At 43.5% G+C, this 27,625-nt stretch overlaps 1 protein-coding gene and 1 long non-coding RNA gene across 2 annotated transcripts in view; one reads left to right on the top strand and one right to left on the bottom strand.

Annotated features, from left to right (window-relative positions):
* Positions 1-27,625, bottom strand: part of CARD14 (caspase recruitment domain family member 14) — a 123,462-nt gene that overhangs the window by 15,062 nt on the left and 80,775 nt on the right. The window contains exons 17-18 of the mRNA XM_068262430.1: positions 8,726-8,789; positions 1,454-1,544 (exon numbers count right to left, since the gene is read on the bottom strand). Of these exons, the coding sequence (XP_068118531.1) occupies positions 1,454-1,544; positions 8,726-8,789 (155 nt within the window). The remainder of the gene's footprint in view (positions 1-1,453; positions 1,545-8,725; positions 8,790-27,625) is intronic.
* Positions 1-27,625, top strand: part of LOC137541240 (uncharacterized) — a 30,150-nt gene that overhangs the window by 2,161 nt on the left and 364 nt on the right. The window contains exon 2 of the long non-coding RNA XR_011025107.1: positions 27,508-27,580. This is a non-coding gene — a long non-coding RNA (uncharacterized lncRNA). The remainder of the gene's footprint in view (positions 1-27,507; positions 27,581-27,625) is intronic.

Below are 27,625 nucleotides of genomic sequence, written 5' to 3'. Positions count from 1 at the left end.
GAAGTGAGCGAAATTCTCTCAAACATGGACCAAGACTGCAATAAATATCTGACAAAATGTATAACCCTTCCTTGCTCTACCTAAGTCTAAAAAAATGTTTAATTTAACTACTTGAAGACCGCCTCACGCCAATGGACGTGACCGCGGCGGCAGCCCCAGGACCACTTAACACCAATTGGCGTCAAGTCCTGGGGCTGCAGTTTCACAGGGAATGGCTGCGCGCATGCGCGATCGTTCCCTGCCACTTCGCAGAACAGAGTTTGTTAAAGAAAGGGGAAAGAAATCCCCTTTGTTTACAACTGTACAGCGCTGTGGTCCCCGGCAGCGCTGTACGAGATCAGTGATCCCCGGCCTCTGATTGGCCGGGGAGCGCCGTCCTCTCATAGGCTGATGCCTATGAGAGGCGGAACAGGACGGATCGCCGTCCTGTTCCAATTCTGATGATGGAGGGGAGGAGGGAAGGAGAGGGAGGAGGGAGAGAGAGAGAGCCTCATAGAGGCTGGGAAAAGAAAATAAACAAACGGCCGCAGCGATCGAACCCCTCCGGCGGCATGTCCCCTTAGGGACAAAAAGAGGAGGTGAGTCCGATCGCTGGGCTCCATAGCTGGGCTGTTCAGGAGGCTGAAAAGCCTGCATTGCCCAGTACTGCAAAAAATGGCCTGGTCTTTAGGGGGATTAGCACTGTAGTCATCAAGTGGTTTAAGGGAATCTTAAGTGAAAATAAACTTATGAGATAATGATTTGTATAAGCTACGAAATAGAAGATTAGTAGCAAAGGTATGAGTCTCATATTGTTTCCAGTACAGGAAGAGTTAAGAATTTTCAGTTGTCATCTATGCAAAAGAGCTTCTCTGAGCTCTCCTGCCCAACTTGGGTTGAAGACAGCAGCTGTTTTCTGAAGCACTTATACATCAAAAAAACAGTGAAAGACAACTTAAAATAAGGTTTTACTGCAGGGAAGTTCAAAGGGTCATTAGCTCTACTCTGTTTCATAGTTCACAGAGTGTAGTGTGTAAACTGCAAATAATAAAGAATGATGCAATGTTATTAAAAAAAATTGCTACTAATACTCTACTAATTATCCGTACTACACATACAATTCATTATATCATATAAGGTTTTTTGTTTTTTTTGCTTCAGTGTCACTTTAAGGCAGACCTGAACTCAGAACTCCCTCTCTGATCTAAAAGATAAGCAACAGCATAATAACCTTTAAAGAAAAAACATTTCTTTGTTACAGCTGATACAAATCCTGCAATAAATCTGCAGTGTGTCTTCTTCCTGTTTTCACGGAAGCAGATGGAAGCAGACTTAGGGTGAACATCTTGTGTCTGTTTTTCAGCACGGCTCCCATTGACTTAAAGCCTTAATTAGACTATGAATTGCGTATAGTATAGTCACATTTGTTATTATGATTATCAACACAAAGAACAAATAGTAAAGGGATACTTACCATCGCATCGGCAAATGCCACAGTCCTGAGACATCCAGAGTAAGTGAGAGCTGCAGCGATCTGTGCTGACTATGCGGACTTCTTTTGTTTGCTGTTGAAGGAGATAAGCTGTTTGTAATTTTATACTTTACGGATGTGTTTATTTCAGAGAGTGTAATGATGTACATTGGAGCTTACCATTTGTGAACCATTATCAATTTTAAATATTTTCATTACTGTGACCTAAAATATATATATATATACAAGATCATTCCTTTGAAGCTGTTAATGTGTTAATACGTTTGAATTGGGCAAACCAGAGTTGAGGTACTCAGCAGCACTGGATTTTGTATGAGCTGCAGCAAATGGAGCTCGCCTTGTCTATTTACATCTACCCCAAGCTGTTGGGGGGGAGGGGGCCTCAATAGCTTAATGATACAGTATTCACTAAAATGATTTGCTTCTTTCAATCTATCAAAGTCTGTCAGGTCTCTTTAATAGATCGTTATAATGTGGCTCAAACTTATACAGACATACAGACAATTCTCATTTAAAGTGGATCCGAGATAAACGCTTACTCATTGCATAAATGTGTTCCTTTCATATAGTTTATAGGGCATTCCTCATGCCAAATACTTTTTTTGTTTTGTTTTAATACTCTAATTCCCTATAAACTAAACAAGCCTCGCCCACAGCTTCTTTTGTGCCTTGGCACTGTAGCAAGGGCTTATGGGAGCTCAGTCTGGGCAGGAGGAGGTTACTAGCCATTGATTTCAGAGGCAGAGGGGAGGAGGGAGGAGGAGAGGGGACTGAATTTACACACAGGCAAGCTGATAGCATCTCCAGCCCTCAGCCTGTGACATTGTGACAAACAGAACATGGCTGCCCTCATTGTATCACAGGAATACTCATGTGTCAGACTGTATGGCACTGCTCATGTGATGGACTGTGGTCTGTATGGCACCGCTCATGTGACGGTCTATATTGCACTGCTCATTACACTTCCCATTGGTGAACCGTATTGCACTGCTCATAAGATGGACTGTATTGAACTGCACATGTGATTGTCTGTATTGCACTGCTGTTTGCACCGCACATATGATGGACTGTATTGCACCGCTCACGTGACGGACTGTATCGCGCTGCTCATAAGAGGGACTCTATTGCACCGCTCATGTGATAGACTGTATGCTGCCGCATCCACAGCAGCATATCAGGCGACTCGGGGCAATGCCAGGCTTCTCCACCCCCCGTAGGCACCCCACTCCCGCCATCGGCCACGCCCCCGCCCCCCACACCACCACCACACGCACCACGTACTCCAGGGAGCAACTTCTGCGGTGGGAACATCGCGGCCCACCCCTCCCTGAGGCCAATCTCCTGCCAAATCGGGTCCAGAACTACATACAGCAAGTCCTGGACTCCGCCCCCTGGCCCAGTGCAGGCTGGCGGCGAAGGGGTTGCCGAGCTGGGGCACGCGTAAGACTCAGGAAGAGGGGCTTGAGGTCAGCCATCCCCTCAGTACTCCTAGCAAATGTCCGCTCTCTCCCTAACAAACTGGATGAACTGCGTCTCCTCTGTGGCAGGTGGGAGCTCGGGAGGAACACCCCAGTACTCTGCTTCACGGAGACTTGGCTACATGAGAACATCCCGGAGAATGCCCTACACCTTCCAGGCTTCAGCCTCATACGAGGTGACCGCGACCCTTCACTCTCTGGGAAGAAAAGAGGCGGTGGCATCTGCTTCTACGTCAGCTCCTCATGGTGCCCCACCCCACCAGTACTCGACAGGAAGTGCTCCCCAGACGTAGAGCTTCTTCTCGTGAACTGCAGGCCAGTATACTCACCACGGGAGTTCTCCTCCTATGTCCTTGTCGGAGTGTACATTCCCCCTGATGCCGACACCAAATCTGCCTTGAATTCCCTCAGCGACACCATCTCGCAGTGGGAGATATCCCTCCCAGACTCGCTGTTCATAGTCATGAAGCTGCAGAACTGCGATTACTACAGCAGATTGAAAAAGCTGCAGGTAAAAATGAGGTCATAATTATGGGCGACTTCAACTTTCCAGACATTGACTGGAGTATTGAGGCTACCCATTCTGGTAAAAGCAGCAGATTTCTGGCAGCACTACAGGACAATTACTTGACTCAAATGGTAACTGAACCAACTAGGGGGAATGCGTTACTGGATCTGATCATTTCTAATAGACCAGATAATGTATCAAATGTGCAGGTTCAAGAACATTTGGGAAATAGTGATCACAACATGATAACGTTTGAGCTGGTGACTGATAGGCCACGGGGCAGCGGGACCACTAAAACTATGAACTTTAGAAAAGCAAACTTCACTCAAATTAGGCAGGCACTAAGTTTGGTGAACTGGGATAATGTACTACAAGGGGAAGACACTGAAGGGAAATGGCAAGCTTTTAAACTTATACTCAATCAATACTGTAGTATGTATATCCCATATGGAAACAAAATGTCTAGGAATAAAAAAAGGCCTCTATGGATGAATAGAAAGGTTAAAGATAAAATGAAGAGGAAAAAGAATGCCTATAAGGTCTTAAAACAGGAGGGGACAGAGGCTGCACTAAGCAATTATAAGGAGTGCAATAAAAATTGTAAAAAAGAAATTAGGCAGGCAAAGATTGAAGCTGAAAAACAAATCGCTAAGGATATCAAATCTAACCCAAAAAAGTTTTACAAGTACATTAACTCTAAAAAAAGAAAGGTTGACTGTATAGGACTCCTAAAGGATGAGGATGGGAACTCAATGGTGGATGACCAAGGTAAGGCAGAGTTATTAAATGCTTTCTTTGCTTCTGTCTTCACAAAAGAAACAGCACTGTTGCAAACTACAGAGGCGGAAGAGTCTCAATCTTCTAACTGTAATATTAAATACTTAACGCAGGAAGAAGTGAAGGCAAGACTAAATAAATTAAAAATAGACAAGGCACCTGGCCCGGATGGCATGCATCCTCGGGTCCTAAGGGAATTAAGTTCAGTTATAGATAAACCCCTTTATCTTATCTTTTGTGACTCTCTTGCAACTGGCAGAGTCCCAGTGGATTGGCGTACAGCCCACGTTTTCCCATTATTTAAGAAGGGCAAAAAATCTGATCCAGGAAATTATAGACCTGTAAGTTTAACATCAGTTGTATGCAAACTATTTGAGGGGTTACTAAGAGATACTATACATGACTTCATAGTAGAAAATAATCTTATTTCTCAGCATCAACATGGGTTTACTAAAGACAGGTCCTGTTTGACTAACATGCTCAGCTTTTATGAGGTAGTGAATGCTAATATGGCTATTGGGAATGCTGTAGATGTGATATACTTGGATTTTGCAAAGGCCTTCGACACTGTTCCCCACAAAAGTCTGGTGCAAAAGTTGAGGATGCAAGGACTGGGGAAGAGTCTGTGTTCATAGATAGGGAACTGGCTAATGGACAGAAAACAAAGAGTTGTGGTCAATGGATCATACTCAAAATGGGAGACTGTTAGCAGTGGGGTCCCACAGGGGTCTGTTCTGGGTCCAGTGCTCTTCAATTTATTTATGAATGACCTAGTAGATGCAGTAGTGAGCAATGTTGCTATTTTTGCAGATGATACAAAATTGTGCAGAATCATTAACTCTCAGGAAGATAGTGTCATATTGCAACAGGATCTGGATAGGATGGCTATATGGGCACATACATGGCAGATGAAATTCAATGTTGACAAATGTAAGGTCATGCATTTTGGACGTACTAATGGTCTAGCACCATACAAAATAAATGGGATACAGTTGGGGACATCAAACTTGGAGAAGGACTTAGGAGTACTCATTGACAACAAGTTAAATAATCGTACTCAATGCCAAGCAGCTGCAGCTAAAGCTAACAAAATTTTGGGATGCATTAAAAGGGAAATAAAAACTCGAGATGCTAGCATAATATTGCCCCTGTTTAACTCTCTAGTAAGGCCACATCTGGAATATGGAATTCAGTTCTGGGCACCACATTACAAAAAAGATATTGCAGTTTTAGAGCAGGTGCAGAGACGAGCAACAAAATTGATGCGTGGGATGGAAGGTCTCACTTATCGAGAAAGGTTAGATAAACTGGGTTTATTTAGTCTAGAGAAAAGACGCCTTAGAGGGGATCTAATTAACATGTATAAATACATCAGAGGGCAATATAATACCTTGGCGGATGAGCTTTTTGTCCCTAGGCCTTCTCAAAGGACTAGAGGACATGATCTGCGCATGGAGGAAAAATGTTTTAGCCATTTATTTAGGAAAGGGTTCTTTACAGTAAGAGTGATTAAGATGTGGAATGCATTGCCACAGGAAGTAGTTATGGCAAACTCTATACCTGCATTTAAAGGGGGTTTAGATGCTTTCCTTGCGTTGAAAGACATCCATGGCTACAATTACTAGGTAATGCCTAATGATGTTGATCCAGGGATTTTATCTGATTGCCATCTGGAGTAGGGAAGGAATTTTTCCCTTTAGGGGCTAATTGGACCATGCCTTGTAAGGGTTTTTTCGCCTTCCTCTGGATCAACAGGGATATGTGAGGGAGCAGGCTGGTGTTGTACTTTATACTGGTTGAACTCGATGGACGTATGTCTTTTTTCAACCAAAATAACTATGTAACTATGTAACTATGGGGGACTTCAACAGGGCAAACCTTCGACAAGAGCTGCCACGCTACCACCAGCATGTTGCCTGCCCTACCAGAGGCCCGAACACCCTCGATCATTGCTACACGCCACTGAAGAATGCCTACAAGGCTATCCCTGGGGCGGCACTTGGCTCCTCCGACCACTGCCTTGTTCATCTCATCCCCACCTACAGAAGGCTCCTGGAATCAGCAAAACCGGTCGTGAAGTCCTCCAGGGTGTGGTCCAGCGAGGCCAAGCTCCACCTTCAAGTCTGCTTTGATTGCACGGACTGGGAATCCCTGGCAGCTCCAGGCCTGGACGAGTGGGCGGACAACGTCACCTCTTACATCAGCTTCTGCGAGGCCTCCTGCGTCCCAACCAAATCCTTCAAGGTCTACCCGAATAACAAACCGTGGTTCTCCAACAAGCTACGGCTACTGCGGAAACGTAAGGAGGCGGCTCACAAGGCGGGAAACCAGGAGGAATTCAGGATGGCGAGGAACGCTCTGAAGCGAGAGCTGAGAGCTGCAAAAAAGGAGTTTGCTGAGAGGATGAAGCAGAACCTGCGCTCAAACAACTCACGAGCTGTATGGCAAGGGCTTAAGGCTGCCACCAACTACAAGCCTCCCCCGCAACATGCTACACCCAGCCCTGAATTAGCTGAAGAACTAAGCAAATTCTACTACAGGTTTGAAAGGCAGGCTGAGCCTGGGGAGCACCCATCACCTCCTACTCCCCCCCCAGCCCCCACGTACAGCGAACCAAGTGAGGACTCACTCCGCCTGGAAGTGGGGGAGGCAGACGTTCGGCGCCTCCTGTCCAAGCTAAATGGCAGGAAAGCCTCGGGACCCGACGGCGTGTCCCCAGCCTGCCTCAAAGCCTGTTCGGAGCAACTTGCCCCCATCCTCTCTGCCATCTTCAGCAGGTCACTGACAGAGGGCAGAGTCCCTGCGTGCTTCAAGAGGTCCACCATCATTCCTGTTCCCAAGAAACAAGGCATCTCCGACCTCAACAACTACAGGCCTGTGGCCCTGACGTCCGTTATCATGAAGTCCCTAGAGAGAGTGGTCTTATCCAACCTCAAGCTATCCACCCTGCCCCTACTAGACCCACTCCAGTTCGCCTACAGGGCAAATAGGTCCACTGATGATGCTCTTAACATCTGTCTGGAATACATCCACAACCATCTAGACAGGAAGGATGCGTATGCCAGAGTACTGCTATTAGACTTCAGCTCGGCATTTAACACTATATGCCCACGCACCCTCCAGAATGTTCTGGCCACACTTGGGGTCCACCCCACCCTACGTCGATGGATCATTGACTTCCTCTCTAATAGATCCCAAGTTGTCAGGTTGGGGGACATCTACTCACGAGAAGTGACAACCAACACAGGTGCACCCCAGGGCTGCGTCCTGTCCCCGCTGCTCTTCTCCCTTTACACAAATGACTGCAGATCCACGATAGACTCTGTCAAAGTCGTAAAATTTGCGGATGACACCACCATTGTCGGCCTCGTCACCAAGGACAACATCCAGGATTACCAGCAGCAGGTGGAAAGACTATGCCACTGGTGCAAGGAGAACAGCCTGGTGCTCAACACGGCCAAAACCGTCGAGCTTATAATTGACTTTAGGAAGTCGGCTCCTACCCCACCGCCCATCTACATCGATGGCACTGAGGTGGCCATAGTGCCCTGCGCCCGCCTGCTGGGCACCTACATCTCCAGCGATCTGAGTTGGAGAGTCAACATCACAACAACCCAACGGAAAGCCCAGCAGAGACTCTTCTTCCTACGCCAACTGCGGAAATTCGGCATGGCGCAGGAGATTCTAAAATGCTTTTACACTGCCACCATTGAATCTATCCTCTGCTCCGCCATCTTGGTCTGGTATGCGGGAGCCACCGTCAGTGACAGGCACAAACTACAGAGGATCATTAGGTCGGCGGAGAGGATCATTGGGAGACCTCTGACCCCACTTGACCACCTGTATACAACGAGACTGCGAGCCAGGGCACTGAGGATTGCAGGTGACCTCTCTCACCCAGGCCACTGTTTTTTCACCCCACTTCCACTGGGTCGGAGACTCCGGGCCATCCCCACCAAGACCACCAGACACAAGAACTCTTTCTTCCCGATGGCCGTTAGCCTCCTGAACTCCCTGAACATTCTACCACCCTCCATCAGCGCCCTGCCACCTGCATAAGAGCGGTAGACTTCAGCAGTGTTTTTTTGTTTTTGAAAGAGGAATACTGAGCTATATGTTCTAATGTTGATTGTATATTGTGTATGTCTATATTGTGTATAAGGTACTACTGTCATTCTAACGTTTTTCCTGCCTTTCCTTCTATGTACCGCTCCTTGTGCCAAACCCAATTCCGGGCTTGACCCAGTCATGCTTGGCGAAATAAAATGATTCTGATTCTGATTCTGATTCTGAATAATTACTCATAAACTTTTGAAGCTGTTTGCAGCTAGATATGCTGTGTAAACTAAATCTAAACTTTAGATAAGATATATAGGACAAGTTACTTGTTATAGTTAGTTTTTCATCTCGTATCCGCTTTAAGACTTGATCATTTTTGGGGGCATTTTTATCAACATTATGCATGAAATGACCAGAATTCCTCTAACTTACCTTTCTTGGGGTTTCATTCTGCCAGGTCATGCTTTGTATAGATGTTATTAGCTGTTGCTGAGCTCTAGGAGAAAGCACAAAATTGTATGTCTTACGGGTTTAAAAAAAACAAGCTCTACACATTATAATGAAAACAAAGAAATAATTCCAGATAGCAACTCACTCAACCAAAGAAACTGCTTAGGCTACTTTCATCTGTGCAGAAAAGTCACAGGAATTTTGAATTCTCTATAACCTACTGTACTTTTAAGGATGTAGATTTCATCAAGTTATAAAATTCTCTGCTGTACAGAGTCCTCTAGGGTGGAATGGGGAAAAATGAGCGCTCTCATAGAAAACACTGTATGCATGTTGGATTATTGTGGCTCTGTACAATTAACAAGCTGCCACATCATTGCATTCCAGCGGATCTGGAGGTGTGGTTAGCTTACAGGGACAACAATGGGTGATTTGCATATTCATCAGTGATGCACTGGGAGACATCTCAGAGCTCACTCCAACCAGAATTATTGCAAATACCTTCTGTTTTAAGATGGCAAACTTTTGTTTTCCATAGATTTAATAAAAACAAAAACAAAAACAGTAATACGTTCCAAAAATGATTATTATAGCAACAACATAAAGCTCATAAATCCTGCTAGGTTGGCTAGAATGGACAGAGTGGGCCATTTATATGGATACACCTTATCTATGGATACACCCCATATACCACGCCATACCATCCATTTTTTTGTTCCAACAGTCTTGGAGAGATCTATCCAATGTGGGTTAGTGTTAGTGTTGGGCGAACATCTAGATGTTCGGGTTCGGGCCGAACAGGCCGAACATGGCCGCGATGTTCGGGTGTTCGACCCGAACTCCGAACATAATGGAAGTCAATGGGGACCCGAACTTTTGTGGTTTGTAAAGCCTCCTTACATGCTACATACCCCAAATTTACAGGGTATGTGCACCTTGGGAGTGGGTACAAGAGGGAAAAAAAATTTAGCAAAAAGAGCTTATAGTTTTTGAGAAAATCGATTTTAAAGTTTCAAAGGGAAAACTGTCTTTTAAATGCGGGAAATGTCTGTTTTCTTTGCACAGGTAACATGCTTTTTGTCGGCATGCAGTCATAAATGTAATACATATAAGAGGTTCCAGGAAAAGGGACCGGTAATGCTAATCCAGCAGCAGCACACGTGATGGAACAGGAGGAGGGTGGCGCAGGAGGAGAAGGCCACGCTTTGAGACACAACAACCCAGGCCTTGCATGAGGACAAGAAGCGTGCGGATAGCATGCTTTGTACCACCATGCAGTCATAAATGTAATAAAGATAAGTGGTTCAATAAACAGGGACCACGCGGCAACGCTAACCCAGCAGCAGCACACGTGATGGAACAGGAGGAGGCGCAGGAGGAGAAGGCCACGCTTTGTGAGACACAACAACCCAGGCCTTGCATGAGGACAAAAAGCGTGCGGATAGCATGCTTTGTACCGCCATGTAATCATAAATGTAATAAAGATAAGAGGTTCCATAAACAGGGACCGGCAACGGTAACCCAGCAGCAGCAGCAGCAGCAGCAGCACACGTGATGGAACAGGAGGAGGCGCAGGAGGAGAAGGCCACGCTTTGTGAGACACAACAACCCAGGCCTTGCATGAGGACAAAAAGCGTGCGGATAGCATGCTTTGTACCGCCATGTAGTCATAAATGTAATAAAGATAAGAGGTTCCATAAACAGGGACCGGCAACGGTAACCCAGCAGCAGCAGCAGCAGCAGCAGCACACGTGATGGAACAGGAGGAGGCGCAGGAGGAGAAGGCCACGCTTTGTGAGACACAACAACCCAGGCCTTGCATGAGGACAAAAAGCGTGCGGATATAGCAGCAATGCTTTTTGCCGCCATGCAGTCATAAATGTAATACAGATGAGAGGTTCAATAAACAGGGACCGGAAACGCTAAACCATCCCAGATGTTCATCGGTCATGTTACTTGGTTGGGGTCCAGGAGTGTTGCGTAGTCGTTTCCAATCCAGGATTGATTCATTTTAATTTGAGTCAGACGGTCTGCATTTTCTGTGGAGAGGCGGATACGCCGATCTGTGATGATGCCTCCGGCAGCACTGAAACAGCGTTCCGACATAACGCTGGCTGCCGGGCAAGCCAGCACCTCTATTGCGTACATTGCCAGTTCGTGCCAGGTGTCTAGCTTCATGCCCGGTTTCAGGTCCAGCGGTGCCAGCCACAAATCCGTCTGTTCCTTTATTCCCCTCCAAATTTCCTCCCCTGTGTGCTGCTTATCCCCAAGGCAGATCAGCTTCAGCAACGCTTGCTGACGCATGCCAACAGCTGTGCTGCACTGCTTCCACGATCCTACTGCTGCTGGTGCTGGGTTAGCATTTCCGGATGAGGTACAGCTTTGAGATGCGTTGGAGGAGAAGGAGTCAGAGAGGTAGGTGCTGCTGTTGTTATCCAGCTGTTTGCGGCGTGGGCAACACCCGCGCCGTAGCAGGTGAGGAATCGCTGCCAGGCTCCACAAGGTTCACCCAGTGCGCGGTAAGGGAGATGTATCGACCCTGGCCGAACGCACTCGTCCAGGTGTCAGTGGTGAGGTGAACCTTGCAGGCAACGGCATTCTTCAAGCTTCGGGTTATTTAGCTGACCACGTGCTCATGCAACTCAGGCACTGCAGAGCGCGCAAAGTGGTAGCGGCTGGGAACCACGTAACGTGGGATGGCCACTGACATCATGCCCTTGAAGCTGTTTGTCTCCACCACTCGATATGGCAGCATTTCGCAGGCCAGAAGCTTGGCTATGCTGGCTGGCTGTTACTGCCACGGCCCGGGGGTCATTTGCTGGCAATTTCCTCTTGTGCTCAAACATCTCAGAGACAGACAACTCAACCGTAGCGCTGCACACCGAAGGGCTGTTGGTTGTTGTGTTTGATGAACACTGGGAGACCTCAAGAGCACTAGTCCGGAAAGTGACAGTGTCAGCATCGTCTGATGTTTGTGAATGTTGTGAACCACGCAATGGCTGGGCTACTGCTGCTGCTGAGGCGGGTCTGGTGGTGAGTCTGGTGAACCCAAGGGAGGCAGTGTTGCTGGTGGTACCCTGTCCTGCCGCGTTTGCCCACAGAGTGGGATGTTTGGATAGAATGTGGCGGCTCATGCTGGTGGTGGAGAGGTTGTTAATACTTTTCCCCCTGCTCAGGCGGGTCTTGCACACCTTGCAAATCGCCATGGTAACATCCTCAGTGCAGTCTTCAAAGAAAGCCCAGACTTTAACTGGCTGAGGACTCGGACCTCGTGCGTGATGTGCTGGTGCTGCTTAACCCACTGCTGGACGCTTGAGAGGTCATCCAAGTAATTATCTGGTCCTGTTCTTTTGGATCTGTGAGGGTTGTTGTCCTGGACAACATGGGCAGTATTGAGTGGGTTTTCTTGGGTGCTCCCCTGTGGCCTGTACGTGAACCGTCAGGGGAAACACCTCTTCCCTTGCCCCTCCCTCTTTCACCGGATTTCTTCCTCATTTCACTTATCCTTAAAGTACACGCTGACTGGCAGCAGTACAGTGGCAGTACAGAAATGCTATACAGTGGTGGGTGAGCGGTGTACCACTATTGTCAGCAGTGACACAGAGCACAATGCTATACAGTGGCGGGTGAGCGGTGTACTACTGTTCCCAGCAGACACAGAGTGGAAGTAAACACAATGCTATATAGTGTGGCTGAGCCGTGTACACAGAGTGGCATTAAACACAATGCTATATAGTCTGCTATATAGTCACCCCGAACAGGGTGATGTTCTGCAGAACCCGAACAGTGGCAAACACTGTTCGCCCAACACTACTGGGAGGGAACGCAGATTTTAGTACCTAAACACACGATACAACATGTTTTCCGGGGTCGGACTCTGAGGCACATACAGATGGTCCCGATCATCATCCTCATCATACAACTCTTCTCCTGAGTCTGACCCACCCACCACCTCTGCCACCCCAACATCCCCAGACACAGACCCCTCATCGTCCTCAACATTAACTTGGGATGCTGGCCTGAGCCAGACCTCCTCCTCCACATCAGGCCCCATCATCTCCTCAATGGCAGCCCTCATTAATCGCTCTGGCGACGGACTGATGGACACAACGTTCTCCTCCGGGGAGGGCTGCTGCTGACCACTGGCTGCTGGGGTGGATGTTATAGCTTGCGTGGGGCGTTGGCTGTTGCTGTTGTTGGGAGTGCTGCTCACAGCGGAGGTCTCTGGGGAACTCATGTTGAGCTCATATAGTGGTTGACGGTGAGTGGAGTATTACTGATCCCAGCAATATACACACTGACTGGCAGAGTACGCAATGCTATATAGTGTGGCTGAGCGGTGTACACAGAGTGGCAGTAAACACAATGCTATATAGTCTGGCTGAGCGAGCGGTGTACTACTGTTCCCAGCAGAATCAGAGTGGCAGTAAACAATGGTATATAGTCTGGCTGAGCGGTGTACACAGAGTGTCAGTAAACAATGGTATATAGTCTGGCTGAGCGAGCGGTGTACTACTGTTCCCAGCAGAATCAGAGTGGCAGTAAACAATGGTATATAGTCTGGCTGAGCGGTGTACACAGAGTGTCAGTAAACAATGGTATATAGTCTGGCTGAGCGGTGTACACACAATGCTATATAGTCTGCTATATAGTGTCAGTAAACAATGGTATATAGTCTGGCTGAGCGAGCGGTGTACTACTGTTCCCAGCAGAATCAGAGTGGCAGTAAACAATGGTATATAGTCTGGCTGAGCGGTGTACACAGAGTGTCAGTAAACAATGGTATATAGTCTGGCTGAGCGAGCGGTGTACTACTGTTCCCAGCAGAATCAGAGTGGCAGTAAACAATGGTATATAGTCTGGCTGAGCGGTGTACACAGAGTGTCAGTAAACAATGGTATATAGTCTGGCTGAGCGGTGTACACAGAGTGTCAGTAAACAATGGTATATAGTCTGGCTGAGCGGTGTACACAGAGTGGCAGTAAACACAATGCTATATACTCTGGCTGAGCGAGCGGTGTACTACTGTTCCCAGCAGACACAGAACAGTAAACAGAATGCTATATAGTGTGGCTGAGCGAGCGGTGTACCACTATTCCCAGCAGACACAGAACAGTAAACAGAATGCTATATAGTGTGGCTGAGCGAGCGGTGTACCACTATTCCCAGCAGACACAGAACAGTAAACAGAATGCTATATAGTGTGGCTGAGCGAGCGGTGTACCACTATTCCCAGCAGACACAGAACAGTGAACAGAATGCTATATAGTGTGGCTGAGCGAGCGGTGTACCACTATTCCCAGCAGACACAGAACAGTGAACAGAATGCTATATAGTGTGGCTGAGCGAGCGGTGTACCACTATTCCCAGCAGACACAGAACAGTGAACAGAATGCTATATAGTGTGGATGAGCGAGCGGTGTACCACTATTCCCAGCAGACACAGAACAGTAAACAGAATGCTATATAGTGTGGCTGAGCGAGCGGTGTACCACTATTCCCAGCAGACACAGAACAGTGAACAGAATGCTATATAGTGTGGCTGAGCGAGCGGTGTACCACTATTCCCAGCAGACACAGAGTGGCAGTAAACAGAATGCTATATAGTGTGGCTGAGCGAGGTACACAGAGTGGCAGTAAACAGAATGCTATATAGTGTGGCTGAGCAAGCGGTGTACTACTATTCCCAGCAGACACAGAGTGGCAGTAAACAGAATGCTATATAGTGTGGCTGAGCGAGGTACACAGAGTGGCAGTAAACAGAATGCTATATAGTGTGGCTGAGCAAGCGGTGTACTACTGTTCCCAGCAGTGACACAATGACAGGGGGGACCCTGGCTAGCGTGGCTGGAGCGCGAACTACCCTGCCTGCCTACCCAAAGCTAAACCCACAGACAAATGGCGGAGATATGACGTGGTTCGGGTATTTATTTACCCGAACCACGTGACAGTTCGGCCAATCAGAGCGCGTTCGGGTCCGAACCACGTGACCCGTTCGGCCAATCACAGCGCTAGCCGAACGTTCGGGGAACGTTCGGCCATGCGCTCTTAGTTCGGCCATATGGCCGAACGGTTTGGCCGAGCACCGTCAGGTGTTCGGCCGAACTCGAACATCACCCGAACAGGGTGATGTTCTGCAGAACCCGAACAGTGGCGAACACTGTTCGCCCAACACTAGTTAGTGTCAGACCAATAGCGGTGGTTTTGTTTGTTAACTTCACCATTCACATAAAATGGTGTATCCATATAAATAGCCATATTAAGGGTATCCATATAAATGGCCCACCCTGTACATTAGAGTTAGTCAATAGTATATGTATCATACATACACATCGATCATAGAGTTCAGTTTAGGTGTTAAAGACAAAAATAAATGCTGTGTGAATGATGATACTTTTCTCTATGCCATATTACTCAGAAATCAATTAACCCCCCCTTAAATTGATGCATACAACAACTAATATCCCATCTATATTATGTATAAATAAATAAGAGACTGAGTATATAAATAATCATATGTTAAAAATACATATGCTAAAATGTATCATATGCTCAAAAATTCTTATTTGCACAAAAAACATAGAGGTACTGGGAAAAATAGTGGATATGAGTAATAAAAAGGGTCACAGGTAAGGTATGGCATACCTTCCAACTTTTTGAGATAAGAAAGAGGGACATTTAAGCCATGCCTCTGCCACACCCCTAAACATGCCCCAGGCACACCCCTAGTCTAGCGTACCATAAAGTTTTCATAAGAAAAATATGCTGTTTTATAGTTCAAACCACACTGGTCCTTTCTATCCTGGTTCATTTTCCTTCATATTGACATTTGAAAATGAAAAACGTATCAATCTAAATGATGGTAATAAAGTTTAGAACATATTTTTCAGTAGAAAAATGCATATATTTACATAGATCTGTACATCAGTCCTGAAAGAGGAACACATGAGGGAAGAAAGAGGGACAAAGGGATTTGGTTCCCAAAGAGGGACTGTCCCACCAAAAGAGGCACAGGTGGGAGCTATGGGGTGTCTGATGGACGAGTAGCGCTTCTGAATTGTGGTGGAATGCTAGTGGTTTTGTGTTTGACTATACCAGGTAGTGCAAGTACGGCCAAGACCTATATGTCTATGACTAAACAAGTAACCCAAATTTGTATATTAAATTAAATCAGCAGTGATATGGTTTAAATGAATAAGAACAAGTACCCATCTCTCCAAATTCAGTTTTAAACACACAATAAACGTTCGTAGCCAATTATTTTTGATAACTATTCTTATACAATGGGGACATCTAGTGTTATAAGGTGGTACCTACATCCCTTACCATCATCATATATATCTCTAGTTTAACAGTAACAAGAGACATTGAAACATTTAGGACTGGGTTAGATTAAAATTACAGGCTAAAAGTGCAAGTGATGGAAATACTTAGAAGTGAAGTGAATGTTTAAAATTCCATTTATGAATGAAGAGGTGATAAATATTAAGTTATGGAGGAACAATAGTGTCTGTGAAAAGAAGATTAAACCTGATTATCATTAGGCCAGAAACCCACTAGGAGTGATTTTCTGAGCGGTTTGCGATTTGAAAACTCTTGCTAATGTAATGGTATGGGTGTGATCCCACTGGAGCGATGTGATTTTTCAAAAATCTTCCATAGCATTGCATTAGCTTTTTCAAATCACTAGCGATTAGAAATCACTCCTAGTGAGTTTCTGGCCTTATTGTGATAGGTTGAGAGAAATTTCCAGTAAATTACTGAAGGGAAACATTGTCTTATACTAATTTCTCCTTTAAAAGTTGTGTATGGGCTTATATTTTGTGGAGGTAGCCAGATCCCCTCTTCCTTTAGTGTATATAACCAGTTCACCCTTGTATATAACCAGATCCCCTTTGTATATAACCAGATCCCCCCGATCTGAGGCATTATATTGATAAGATGTGAAAATAACACCTAGGAGAAGACTTAGGAGAAAAAATGAATTGGATTGGATCTATTGTATCTAAAATAAATGTAAGCATAACTGTAAATGGCAGTATGCCTTAAAATCACACAAGGATTACCAAATCAAATTGCCGGCTTCACTTGTACAATAGTCAAGCATTAAAGGAACAATATCAATTAACATGGTTGTTGTAACAACTGGTATTGTGTTCCTAACTACTGCAGTATACTTTTCACTGCTTATCTCTGTGTTTACTGTTATCAAATTTCTTTCACAATTCACTGACTGGCCAGGGCGATGGCTCTGGTAACATCATGTCATGAATTATGAGAGGAGGTGGGATTCCCTCTACCTACTTCTGGTAACCCTGTGTGTACTTTATACCTTTAGCTGATGATAGGTCTCACTAGCTTAACTGCGGCTGCTTGTCTCTCTGAATGAACTTTCTGCACCGAGAGCAGAGGAAATGTATCTTATCATGTGCAGCATAAACATTTGTAATTGTATGTGAAGCCTGATACTCAGGCTTTTGCATATTAAACTTTTTTTTTTTTGCTTTGAAAAAAAATACTCTGTAGTCTTATATGCAAAGAACAACATTGGCTGTGTAATATTGAAGCACTTTGCTAATGATTTGTTCCAATGCAGCTACAACCTACACAAAACTAAACAGATTTTGCCTCCGATATTTAACTTGAAAAGTAGGAAAATACTTACACAGTAACTTAGACATTATTTGTACATTGTCATTTTAGAACACTTGGTTATTGATACTGTTTCTTTAAAAACATTACTCAGGCAAATAGTAGCTATTCACCTGAGTGATGTTCCTTTGTGGCGGGCGATGGGGAGAGAGGATTTGTGTCATGGAGCTGTTCTTCAGCTCCATGGCACTACTACCTCGCTGCTCTCAGAGTTTCGCTGCTTTTGTCACTGTCTGCCTCTAGTTACCAGCAAAGACAAAAAGGTCCCCAGAACTTACCCAACGTCTGCCACTCTGTACTAGGCTTCCGATCAGCTGAGACCACCATTCTCCTCCACTTTCTCTGATTCTCATTGGTCCACCTAGTGCACCAGTGGGGGGCGCTGGTGGGAGCAATGAAGATGCTTCTGCCAGGGCTCTAGTGTTTAGCTGGTCCGGTCGCTTGTCACAGAATGATGGGAAGTGATGGGAAGAGATGGTGTCAGAAAGCCTATCATGTGGGCTGGTATAGCTTAGTATGGCAGAGCCCCACACAGTTTGACTCAGCAATACTGGCTATGCCAGCCAGCAGTTCTGAGGACATGGATGAAAACCCAGCATTTATCTCAGTTTATTTTCACATCAGGTTCTCTTTAACCAGACATATAAAACCCCCTTAAGGGCCAGAGCAGTTTTAATACTTTAGCTATGTCCCTATTCAATCACCAATAACTTTAACAATACTTAAAAAACTAACTAACACTACTAAGACAACTATAGTGATATATGTATAATTTTTTTTCAGGAAAAACTAGTCTTTCTTTGGGAAGTATTTTCTCCTAAGAATTATTTTATTTTGTATGCTTTTTACAAAAAAAATCCTGAAAAAATACATTATTTCACAGATTTTATCCACTATAGTTTAAAAATAAAAAGTGCTACTCTGGATATATAACACAAATTTTATAGGGCTATTTCTGCCATTTATCCCAAAACTTAAATGGTGCCTGGCTCTTCTACTGACCACATATGCTATTGCTCCGTTGTTATTGCCTGATGAAGCGGGATCAAACCTGCGAAACACGTTGCATATTTGGAGTTCATAAATAAAATACATTGACTGTCTTTACTACAGTCGTTGTGTGTCTACTTGGAGGAGGTAAGTCCACCACTACCTCCTCTATTTACCAAGAATCTGTTTTTTAAGCTCATTTAGCTTCCTTTTATCCTCTTGGCGCCTCTGTTCACTTGCATAATTGTTGCTATTTATGATGATGATATTTTATTTTTTAATTAAGGTGATTTTTTGCTACAATGTGTACTCTTCATCGTCTTCTGAAAAAATAGTAAGGAAGAGAGAGGAGATAGGGTTTACTTCCGTGTCTGCATAAATCTCGAAAGCACAGCCCAGGAGAGCCTCATTCTCCATGTATACATTTTATAATGTAATATTCCAATCAAAATAGTATGACTGTCTATTTAATGCTAGAAAACAGCATGACAACTGCAGAAATAATTCAGCGGTCACACATTTCAAACACGCAATTTTTTAGCATAGTAAAAAAAAAATAGAAAAAAATAATCTTTTAGCTATTTCCTACAGCTCTGAGGAGACAACATTACTCCACAATGTTCTTTTTAGGGTTTTGTAAAATATTCTAACTGACTGAGAAGAAAAAAAAATAACACGCTACACCTATTTTCATTGTGAATATTATAATGAACAGTACAATAATTTTTTGATCAGCTAATTTTATGTGGTTTAATAATAATTCGATTCCATTCAATTGATTTTCAAAAGGGTATACATTCTTTTGGCTGGCTTTAAAACTGTGAGAAAACGCGGAAAAGCCGCCGCGGGTGCTCAGAGCAAGGCAGCTGTTTCCGCGTCCAATGCGGCGGATTCCGCATGTGACACGGCGGTTTGAACACATAGGCCTACATCTGTCAGCATGGCTGAACGCGGAGAAACCGCCGCATGCTCGGATAGCGGTGCGGCTGGTTCCGCGCCCTGCACAGTGGATACATTGCAACACATGTCTGGTGTGGCTGGGACTGATAGTCCACACAGATTCATAAGGACGCGCGCGCGCGTGGAGAGGCAGAACTTTTAAGACAGCCAGAAGGGTGTCAGCTGACCAAGCCGGTCAGCTGACAATTCAACCATTTCTGATTGGTCCAGCACTTAGGGAAGGCGCTGGAGAGCGCTATAGTATATATACTGGGTGCTGGTCATTTCTCTGGTGTCTGCCGTTGCGATCACTACGTGGTAGCACTCAGACCTTTTTGTCAGTATCTGTGTATTGTTATTCTGTTATACTTCAGACTAGTTCCAGGGTGTTGATGATCAAGGAACTCACACCCAAGACTAGGGACCTGTATTACCATCCTGTTATACTTCAGACTAGTTCCAGGGTGTTGATGATCAAGGAACTCACACCCAAGACTAGGGAACTGTATTACCACTCTGTTATATATCAGACTAGTTCCAGGGTGTTGATGATCACGGAGCTCACACCTCAGACTAGGCATTGTTATTATCTGTTATGACTTCCTGCTTTCCTGACCACTCTCTTGATTGGTACTTCGCTATATCTGATACTCTGTTGCTGAACCCTGCTTGTCTTTGGATTCCGTATCTGTCTCCTGTCTCTGTATCTCATCTGTCTGTCTGTTGCCGACCTGGCCTGTCCGACCTCGAGAACTATCTCCCCTGTTTAGAGATAGTTCACAGATCTGTCAGTGACACTCCACCATTGGTGTCACTCACACTCTGGTCCTTCCCACTCTCAGCCTGACTCCTCCCCTTGGGGAGCCTCAGACCATTGGAAGGAGCTTGTTCTTGGGCAGTATCTCTTACTGCCTGGCACCCTCGACACGGGTGCTCTCCTCAAAGTATTACTGTTGCACCAAACACTCATATTACTCAGGTGTCCAGAGGTTAGAGGTATATCTGATTATCGGTGATACTGCAGATCATCAATAATCGGGTATATATCTGTATTCTCGGTGATACTGCAGATCACCGGTAATCAGATCCTCTCTGTGTTACACCGATCGTTACAAAAACCTTCAGTTGAATCACACCTTGATTGTATGTTAGTTTGTGGGCTGAGCAAGTTATTTGAGCTGTGAGAAAAATCAGCAGAGAAACATTTTCTGGGGTAACTTAAGACTGATTTCTGAGTAGCAAATGCTAATCAAGAAACATTTATTCAGTAATGAAACAGTGTGTGGAAGGCTAATAGATCTATAGAACTGGCCAAAAAAAGCTTAACCACTTGTGTACCAGCAGTCTCTCGACACTTTAGGACTAGAGACTTCTGGTACCAAAGCAAGGCTCCTACCGACGCATTGCCGCTAAGACCCGTTGCTCTCGCCATTCACGCTGCTCACCCATGGCCGCAGGCCCCTCGCTCTGCTGTTGCCTTGATGGAAGAGCTCTGTGAGCTGACCCTGTGATCAATGTGAGCCAATAAAATTGGCTCACAGTGGTCACAGGTCAGGAACCAATGAAATCGGCTCCTAACCAGCTCACAGAGCACTGCCCTCATTGGGATGAGAGATGTGAGAGCAGCATGATTGGCGGTAGCGGCGGGTCCGGCGAGCGTGGTAATTGATTTCTATGCCCTGGCAGAAATAAGCAGCCACAAACTGGTATAGATTTAAATTGCCACGGTTAATCTAGAACTGCATCCATGGCATGTGAATAATCAAAACAACGAAAGCAATAGCTCTGCTTGAAAAAGTCAACATATTAATTGCATTGTACATCATAATCTGCCTCCCTTCCACAAAAAAAGTCATGCAGTCGATTATCAAAAATGATACATACTTTATTAATAGGTAATAAACCCCTCTAATTAATATGGCTACATACATCACCCCAAAATAATTAGGATTTGTTCACAATCACAGAGTGTATAAAAACTTGAAAATCTGGATGGGTTAAGCTGTCTTCCAAACTTGAGTAATGGATAAAAGCCCTTATTCAATTAACGTATTCTCCTAAGTTTTCTTCTAGGTGATATTTTCAAACCTTATCAATAAAATGCCTTTTTTTTTTTTTTTTCAAACTCAGCCGGTATGTGACCCAGATATGACCATGTGACAGCTGTGAAGCCATCATACGTGGGTCTCAGGTCTGCATCATAGTTTGATTTTCTTTCCTCTCCTCCCCCCCTCCCTCACTCCATCATCACTACAATATATCAAATATTCCACCAGTGGCTCAGGTCAAACTAATTATAGTAAGAGAGAGAAAAAAGAAAGTAAGAAAAACAAAAAAAAAACACAAGCACCAGCAAAAAACAAACTCCACCTACCCATCTTAACATTAAGTGGTTAATATCCCTTTCCGACCACCTACTTATTTTATGGACATGCCCTCCATGCATGAGCCATCAGGGCCGGACCAAGCCAATGGAGGGGACAGGCCTCATGCACAAACAGGTCACATATCTAAGCTGAGAAGCAAAGCAATTACTCTTATTTCACCTTTCATACACATTCATATAAGTGCCTTCTATACTTCAACATATATCCATGCATCTGCACATTCATCCATCCATTTATCCTTACAATTTCAGTTGGTAATATAGTGATTATTTGGTTCTTTTCTCCTCATCCCCTCCACTTCAAATACTCAGCTACATATTATATGTTACTTATTTTTTCCCATGCAATTTTCCATTCCTCCATTTGTTTGTTGGTGCCAGCATCTTCTACACTGCCCTCGCCACCTTGCAAAAAATCTGACATCATCCATATCCACTCTTCCATACTGGGAGCTTCGGGGTTCTTCCAGGATTTTGCTATAAGTTTCCTGGCCACAATTGCTGCAGGGATTACTAGTTTATTTGCATGTCTAAAGCGGTCAGGTTCCATGCAGCTCAACAGAGCGGTACTGGGATGAAAAGGGGAAGGAAGTTTAATGAAATCTCCTATCTCTCTCCAAAAGTTCTGTATAACCGGGCACGACCACCACATATGCATATGTGAACCAAACGCAGTAAGACATCTCCAACAGTTCCCATTTCCGCCTTTAAATTAAGCCATCTTAGAGGGTGTGAAGTACCATCTCGTCATGAGTTTATAATTAACAAGTTGAAATGAGGTATAGCTGGGGGTCCAAATTTCCTGGAATACTGCTCCCCAGTCCAAGTTTTGGATATGATTTAGGTCTTGTTCCCAGCTTCTACAGAACTTAGGTAGAGGATCAGTTTGACAACTGTCAAGAAAAAAATATAAATTTGCTGTCATTCCCTTCCCCACCCTCGAATGAAGAAAACACTTTTCATAAATATTTATGGTTTTACTTATATTATCCTTATGTTTGGAAAGGTAGCTCCTGACCTGGAAGCTCCACAGCCCATTATCCATTCTGACCATGTTATAAATCTCCCTCAATGTGGAATCTCTGTGGCCAACCAAGTCTAGGATTCTAACATCTCGAGGGAGCCCACATTCCTTGAGCCACCCCGAAGTTAAGCCAGGTTGAAAATCTGGGTTATTGCGTAGAGTGGTTAGTAATGATATTTTATTGCTCTTTGACATAGATCTTATAACTTCCATGTGGGTTTTAATTGCAGGTACTAATAATGGACGGCTGATAGAAGGGAGGAGTTTTGTTACCGTGTGGGGGTGCCATGAATCTAACATATCGTAATTAAACAGACTTCTTTCATATGTTGTCCAGAATCTCTTCGGGTCGCACATCCTGAGATCTAAAATTCTTTGCAATTGGAAACATTGGGCATATCGTTTAATATTTGGTGCCCCCATTCCTCCCAATTTCTTATGCCTGCTTATTATCTTATATGAAATTCTGCGGTTTGGTGTTCTCCATATGAAATTTTGAAATATATTGTTCCAGACATTATACCAATTCCTTTGGATGTTTATTGGCAAATTTTGTACTGTAAATATTATTTTAGGAAGAATTTTCATTTTTATAAAGTTGATTTTCCCAATTGTATTAAATTGGGCATTTTTCATTTTACTCAGTATCTTCTCACAATCTTTTTGCACTGGTGTATAATTATGTTTGAATAAATCATTAAAATCACTACATAAGTTGATACCGAGATATTTAATATGAGAATTGGTATAATGAATGCCATACCTTAGTTGTAGGGTACTCAATATTTCGGCGGGACTTTTTATGTTTAATACTGTAGTTTTAGAATTGTTTACTTTATAGTTCGAGTATTTGGAAAATTCAGTTATTATTTTATTTGCTTCTTCGAAAGAGGTCAGGGGATTGGTTAATGTCAAAAGAAGGTCGTCCGCGTATGCTAGTAGTTTACTTTCATAGTTACCTATATGCCACCCAGATATCTCCCTGTCAGAGTGGATCATGCGTATTAACACTTCTATGCCTAAATTGAATATTAGCGGGGAGATTGGACATCCCTGCCTCACGCCGTTCCCCAAAGGGAAGGAGTGTGTCAAGGTACCGTTGATTTTTACTCTGGCTGTTTGGTTTAAATATAGATTTTTGATTCGTTTGATAAAGATGGGACCAATACCATAGTGTTCTAAAGTTGTGTAGATAAATGGTCTTGAAATACGGTCAAACGCCTTTTCAGCGTCAATGGCCGCTAAGATGGCATCTTCATTACGAATTTTTGCGTTATATATAAAGTTTATTGCTGCTGAAATATTATCCGATAGTCTGCCCGATTTTCTAAAACCCATCTGCTCCTTCCCCAGTAGCTGATCTAACACCTTTTCCAGTCTTAATGTTAGAATTTTTGAATATATTTTAACATCAATATTAATTACCGAAATGGGACGATAGTTGCTACACTGTATGGGATCTTTACCTTCTTTATGTATTAGGGTGATTGTGGCCTGATTTGATTCTCTAGAAAAGGTCTCACTTTCATCCAGATTATTAATCATTAAACAATAGTCAGGTGCTATCTCCTCTATGAATGCTTTATAGAACTCCGAGGTGAAGCCGTCGGGACCCGGACTCTTACCGATTTTAAGCAAATTTATTGCCTCTTTAAACTCTATTTCTGTTACCGGGGCATCCAGCGTATCTTTATTCTCGACTGTAATTTTTGGTAAATTTACTTGTGTAAGATACCTGTTCATATTATCCACTGACATTTCCTGCTTTATACTATATAGCTCTGCATAATATTTCCCAAATACTTGTCCTATTTCTTGCGTGCTGTAGCTTAATTGACCGGAATTATTCTGTATTTTTTCTATGAATTGGGCTGTTGTCTTTTTTTTTGATAGCTTGGCCATACATTTTCCTGGTTTGTTACAGTTTATGACAAAATCTTTTTTGAGTTTTTTATATTCTTTACTACATTTTTCATTTAATATTTTATTTATCCTATGCCTAATTGAATTAACTTTCAAAAAATTATCCTGCTCAGGATTTTCCTTATGTGTGGCTTCCGCTGTTTTGAGTTCATCCATTAAATTATCTAACTGCTTAGTTTTTTGTTTTTTAATTTTACTTGCTATTGCTATTAAGGAACCCCTTATAACACATTTAAAGGAGTCCCACATTATTTTTCCGGAGTTTACTGAACCCTGATTTTCTGCAAAGAATTGTTTAATCTGGGTCGCTACTGTCTCCTTAACTGTAGGCTCAAGCAAGATAGAGCTGTCCAATCTCCACCGCCAATCAGTCATGACATCCTTGTTCCACTTAAGGGTGAGTATCACTGGTGCATGGTCAGAATAAGTAATATTTCCTATTTTTATTTCTATTATTTCCAGAATTTCATTTTGTGGTAATAAGAATAAATCTAATCTAGTGTAGGTGTTGTGTACTCCCGAATAGAAGGTATAATCTCTCACCCCAAGGTTATAAATTCTCCAGACGTCTACCATTCTATAATTTTTTAAATGTTGTGTGAGGGATGTAATTTGTTTTTTTGAAATATGGGACATACCTTTCGAGGAGTCTAGGTTGGGTTCAAAGGGGAGGTTGAAATCTCCTCCCATTATAGTTTTCCCTTTTTTTAATTCACTCACTTTATCCAGCGCTTTTTTTATAAAAGCACATTGGCCATTATTTGGCGCATAAATGTTTGCCAGCGTGACGGTTTTACCGTTCAATTTTCCAACCAAGATTAGTAACCTAGCCTCATCGTCTTTATAGATCTGACTTGGTTCGAAACAGATCCTGGAAGAAAATATAGTGGCCACCCCACACGATCTGCCCCTATCCTTCGAGTTAGTATACCATAGGCTATATTTTTTGCAATATTTGCTTGGTTCAAATTTACTCTTGAAATGAGTTTCTTGTAGAAAGGCTATATCTATTTTATAAAATGCCTTTTAAAGGGGACCTGAACTTCCTCTCTGCTCTAAAACATAAGCAACAGCATATTAAACTTTAAAGGAAAATATGTCCTGGTTACAGCTTGTAGAGCTCCTACAGAGGTGCTCTATTGTAGTTACTTCCTGGTTTGCTGGGAGCACAGAAAGGGTTAAGCTCCTGCGTTTACATATTAGCTCTCAACTTGGCAGACTTGACAGACAGTTGACAGCTCAAATTACACTAGCTCAATAATTACAGATAAGGGAGAATTAGACAGGCTGTTCTCTATAAACACACACAGGGTGGATTTCTCTGCCTTTTCAATCTCTCCTGTGCAAATGTCCGCTTTAAGCCACCAGCAAGCAAGATAATACTACTTTTTGGAATCTTTGAAATTACAGAGTGCTGAAAAGTTATTTTAAACAGAGGATGAAACATCGGGACTGATTCACAAAGTTTTTTCTGTTAAATTATCTCCTCTTATTAACTCACAATGTATCTCTCCTTAAATGACTAAACTCATGATTTATCTCTCCTTATCTAACTTAACTTATGACACATCTCCTTAACTGACTTAATTCATGGTTTATCTCTCCTTATTTGGCTTAACCCATAATTTATCTCTGCTTATCTCAAGGATTATCTCTCCTTATTTGTTTATCTCATGCATTAGCTCTCTTTATAGTTAAGTTTTTTTTAAATAAAAGACCTACACTTACATTTAGGCTGGTTTCACAGTGGGACGTTATAGGTGCACGTTAGAGCAGCCTGTAACGCACCCCACCGCACAGCAATGAAAAAGCAATGGGCTGTTCACAGTGCCCATGTTGCGTTACAGTGTAACGCTGCGCCATAATATAACGTACTGCATGCAGTACTTTGTAAGCGGCAGAGCCGCGTTAGACTGTTTGCACATGCTCAGTAACGTTGGGGAGGAGCGGAGAGCGGCCAGGCACATGGCTAATTAATATTCACTGCATTCAGTGACGTGCAGTGTTTACTTCCTTGAGTGGCCGCTCTGTGCGGCAATTGGCCGGGCGGGACCACGTGATGCCGCATGTGTCCAAGAGTGCTCATCACGGCATCACGGACGCCAGAGTGAGCTGCACAACGCGGCTCACTCTGACGTCCAAAGCAGAGAGCACCAGGCGTTGCATTAGGGGCACGTTGTGCGACCATAACGTCCCCTAAAACGCAACGTCCTGGTGTGAAACCAGCCTTAAAATTAACTCCTTACCTCCCACACTCTAAATTTTTGCATTAAAAAATGACAATTAAACAAAATACATAAATAGTTCCCTTAGGGACTGAACTTTTTAATATGCATATCAAGAGGGTATATTGCTGTTATTTTTTTAAATTATGAGCTTGCAATTAGTGATAGATGCAAAACTGAAAAAATGCACCTTTATTTCCAAATAAAATATTGTCACCATACATTGTACTAGGGAAATATTTTAAATGTTGCAATAACTGGGACAAAAGAGCAAATCAAATGTGTGGCTCTTATCCACAGTACAAAGTTCTTTTTTAAAATTATAATGTCCGAAAACTGAGAAATAATGTTTTTTTTCCATTTTTTTCTTATTATTTCCATTAAAATGCATTTAGAATAGAATAATTCTTAGCATATTGTACCACCCAAAGAAAGCCTAATTAAAATAAAAACAAGATACGGAAATATTTTGCTGTGATTAGTAGTGATTAGTAGTGATCAAGTTATTGTCGAAAGAAAGGGAGGAGCACTGAAAGGTGAAAATTGCTCTAGACCAGAAGGGAAAAAACCCCTCAGTGGTCAAGTCATTAATACATTATTCCATATTTGCTATTTTCTTCTACAGAATAGAAAACCTTGGCTTATACAGAAGGTCATCTCTTTTAGGGACCGAGTGAGCAGCTTAATATTTTTGTATGGTAATTTGGCATTTAAGAGATACACTTTTGATGATATTTCATACA

The sequence above is a fragment of the Hyperolius riggenbachi genome, chromosome 12 (assembly GCF_040937935.1).
Source record: "Hyperolius riggenbachi isolate aHypRig1 chromosome 12, aHypRig1.pri, whole genome shotgun sequence".
In the NCBI taxonomy this organism is placed as follows: Eukaryota; Metazoa; Chordata; class Amphibia; order Anura; family Hyperoliidae; genus Hyperolius; species Hyperolius riggenbachi.
Note: the sequence above shows the minus strand (reverse complement) of the source record. Positions and strands in the feature narration are given on the sequence as shown.